This window comes from Phaseolus vulgaris, chromosome 7 (assembly GCF_000499845.2).
Source record: "Phaseolus vulgaris cultivar G19833 chromosome 7, P. vulgaris v2.0, whole genome shotgun sequence".
Taxonomy (NCBI): Eukaryota; Viridiplantae; Streptophyta; class Magnoliopsida; order Fabales; family Fabaceae; genus Phaseolus; species Phaseolus vulgaris.
Window position 1 is genome coordinate 35,914,023 of NC_023753.2, and position 2,258 is coordinate 35,916,280.

The 2,258-nt window shown below is 30.8% G+C and overlaps 1 protein-coding gene across 1 annotated transcript; it reads right to left on the bottom strand.

Moving 5' to 3' along the window:
* Positions 1–402: 402 nt before the first annotated feature.
* LOC137828331 (nuclear transcription factor Y subunit B-9-like) lies at positions 403–1,327 on the bottom strand. The gene is made up of 2 exons (XM_068634851.1): positions 1,227–1,327; positions 403–1,132 (listed from the first exon to the last, which is right to left on the bottom strand). Exon 2 carries the CDS (start codon positions 1,125–1,127, stop codon positions 630–632), a length of 498 nt encoding a protein of 165 aa, XP_068490952.1. The 5' UTR covers positions 1,128–1,132; positions 1,227–1,327; the 3' UTR covers positions 403–629.
* Positions 1,328–2,258: the final 931 nt, after the last annotated feature.

Here is a 2,258-nt window from a genome sequence, read left to right on the forward strand (position 1 = left end):
TTAAACTGTCTGCTGCAGTTAAAATTAAAATAATAAAGGAAGCCCACATCGATCAATCTGTGAGTATATACAAACTAAACATTACTATGCTATTCCGTAATGAGCTTCACTACTACTTTTAATAAATTATAAACCTAATCATTGTTGGAAAAAATTGTCTAATGTTGTTTCTTCTAAATCTTATATAAATTAAAATAAATTTAATTGTGTTGAATAATCAAATTAACATAATGCTTTGATTCTAACAAGTAGATATTTATAGTTTACAAAACAATTTAATCATGTTTTTTCTTGCTTCATATATGAATGTGGAATACCAACAACATTCTTGTTAATTATTACATACTATATATGTCTAAGTTAATCAAAACTTTAGTTTTTGTAATGTAAACAACAAGATCATATGATAAACATTTTTATTCATCATTGTAGTACAGGATACAAAAGTTTGTGAACCATGTAAGAGTCTACAATGAGTACAAACTGGAAAACCATGAAACATAACTGAAGAAAACACAACACAGGAAAGAAAAACACAAACACAGTTGCATGATTATTAAGTCTCTGCATGTTTTATTATCATACCAGGATCACTGAACTCTTGGATATAGCTGCATGCACAAACACATTCACATGTTACCACCAGTAGGTTTTGGTGGATTAGCATAAGGATCAAAGTTGGGAACAAATCCACCTGCTGCTCTTGAAGAAGAAGCTATGGACTGTGATGGATCATAATCAAACATTCCAAAACCATGAGGGTAAGGTGGATAAGGAGGGTTCATCTCAAAGGGAGGAGCAGAAGTTGAAGCAGGCCTCACAGACATGCGTTCTCCTTCACTCTGGCGATAGCGAGTGAGGTAAACAGAAAGAGACTGAGCATATTCATCAAAACCAAGCTTTCCCATAGCCCACAGCACATCTTCAGCAGTCACAGTCTTGCGCTGCTCACGCTGGCAGCGATCATTTGCTTCAGCTGTGATGAAACTGATGTACTCAGAAACACATTCTTGCACAGTCTCCTTTGCCTCATCAGAAATCTTTGCATGCGGTGGCAAAATCTTCCGCATGATCCTTAGCACATTGGCGATTGGCATGTACTGATCTTGCTCCCTCACACCAGCCATAGCACCTGCAAGATGATAATCAAATGAACATAGTTAAAAAGACAACGTAGATATGCATGCAATAATGGAAGTACATGAATGAAGATGAAAGCAAGTGACCTTCTTTGTGTTATTCGTATAAACTTGAGTCTCTCTAAAAGCTCTATTTATGGAGAGAGACGAGTATGTTTTTCTTGAACAATGTAACAATCATGTGGACTATGGAGTGACAGATCAACTTTGGAATGGATTTATTCATCAGGGGAAACTGCTGCATAAGGACAAACGATTTACGGAAGAAGTGAATTGCTACATAATAACAAAAGATTTATGGAAGAAGGTATCACTTATTGCTTAGCCAATGAAACGAGATATGCATCACGTGAACTCGTATCAGAGAAACATTTATTACTCTTGAAAATCTCAAACTTATTAATGACAATTTCAATTCTGTTTTAATATATAATTAATTACTACTAATTCATTTTCGTTTGGTTGACTTAATCCATAATGTTCCTATCCATTTTGAGATTATTCAAAGATAGTTTGATAAAAGCAACTTAAAGGACATCACTTATGATTTCATGTTTATACTTCTTCATTCATCTTTTCCTGTAATTGCATTTCAATTCACCATATTATAATCTTTTATAATTTCGGTTAAACTTAATGATAAATAAGAAATAGATAAAATATATTTATAAAATAAGAATTTTAATCTACTGTATACCATCAAAATGACAACGGCACACATATTAAGAATTCGAAACTTTTGTGAATATATACAGTTGACTTCTATAATAATTATTAAATTTTTAAAAATAATAACTTATATTTGTAATTATTATAATTAATATTTCACATATACTCATCTCAATAATGATAAGATTATAAGTTTAAAAAATTTAGGTTTTGATGTTGGGATGTACTAAGAAAATTAAAAAAAAAATTACATTTTGTAATTGAGAAATGAGAAAAAATAAAAAATAAATATTTTATGCCGATTAATATAATAACTAACCTAAACTATATAATGTTAAATACGGTATAAAACCCTAACAATTGTGCATAATTGTTCTATCACTCTTAATTTAGTAGATTTTAAAATAAGTACAAAATATACACATATAAAAATAAATGGAATAAGGAGGT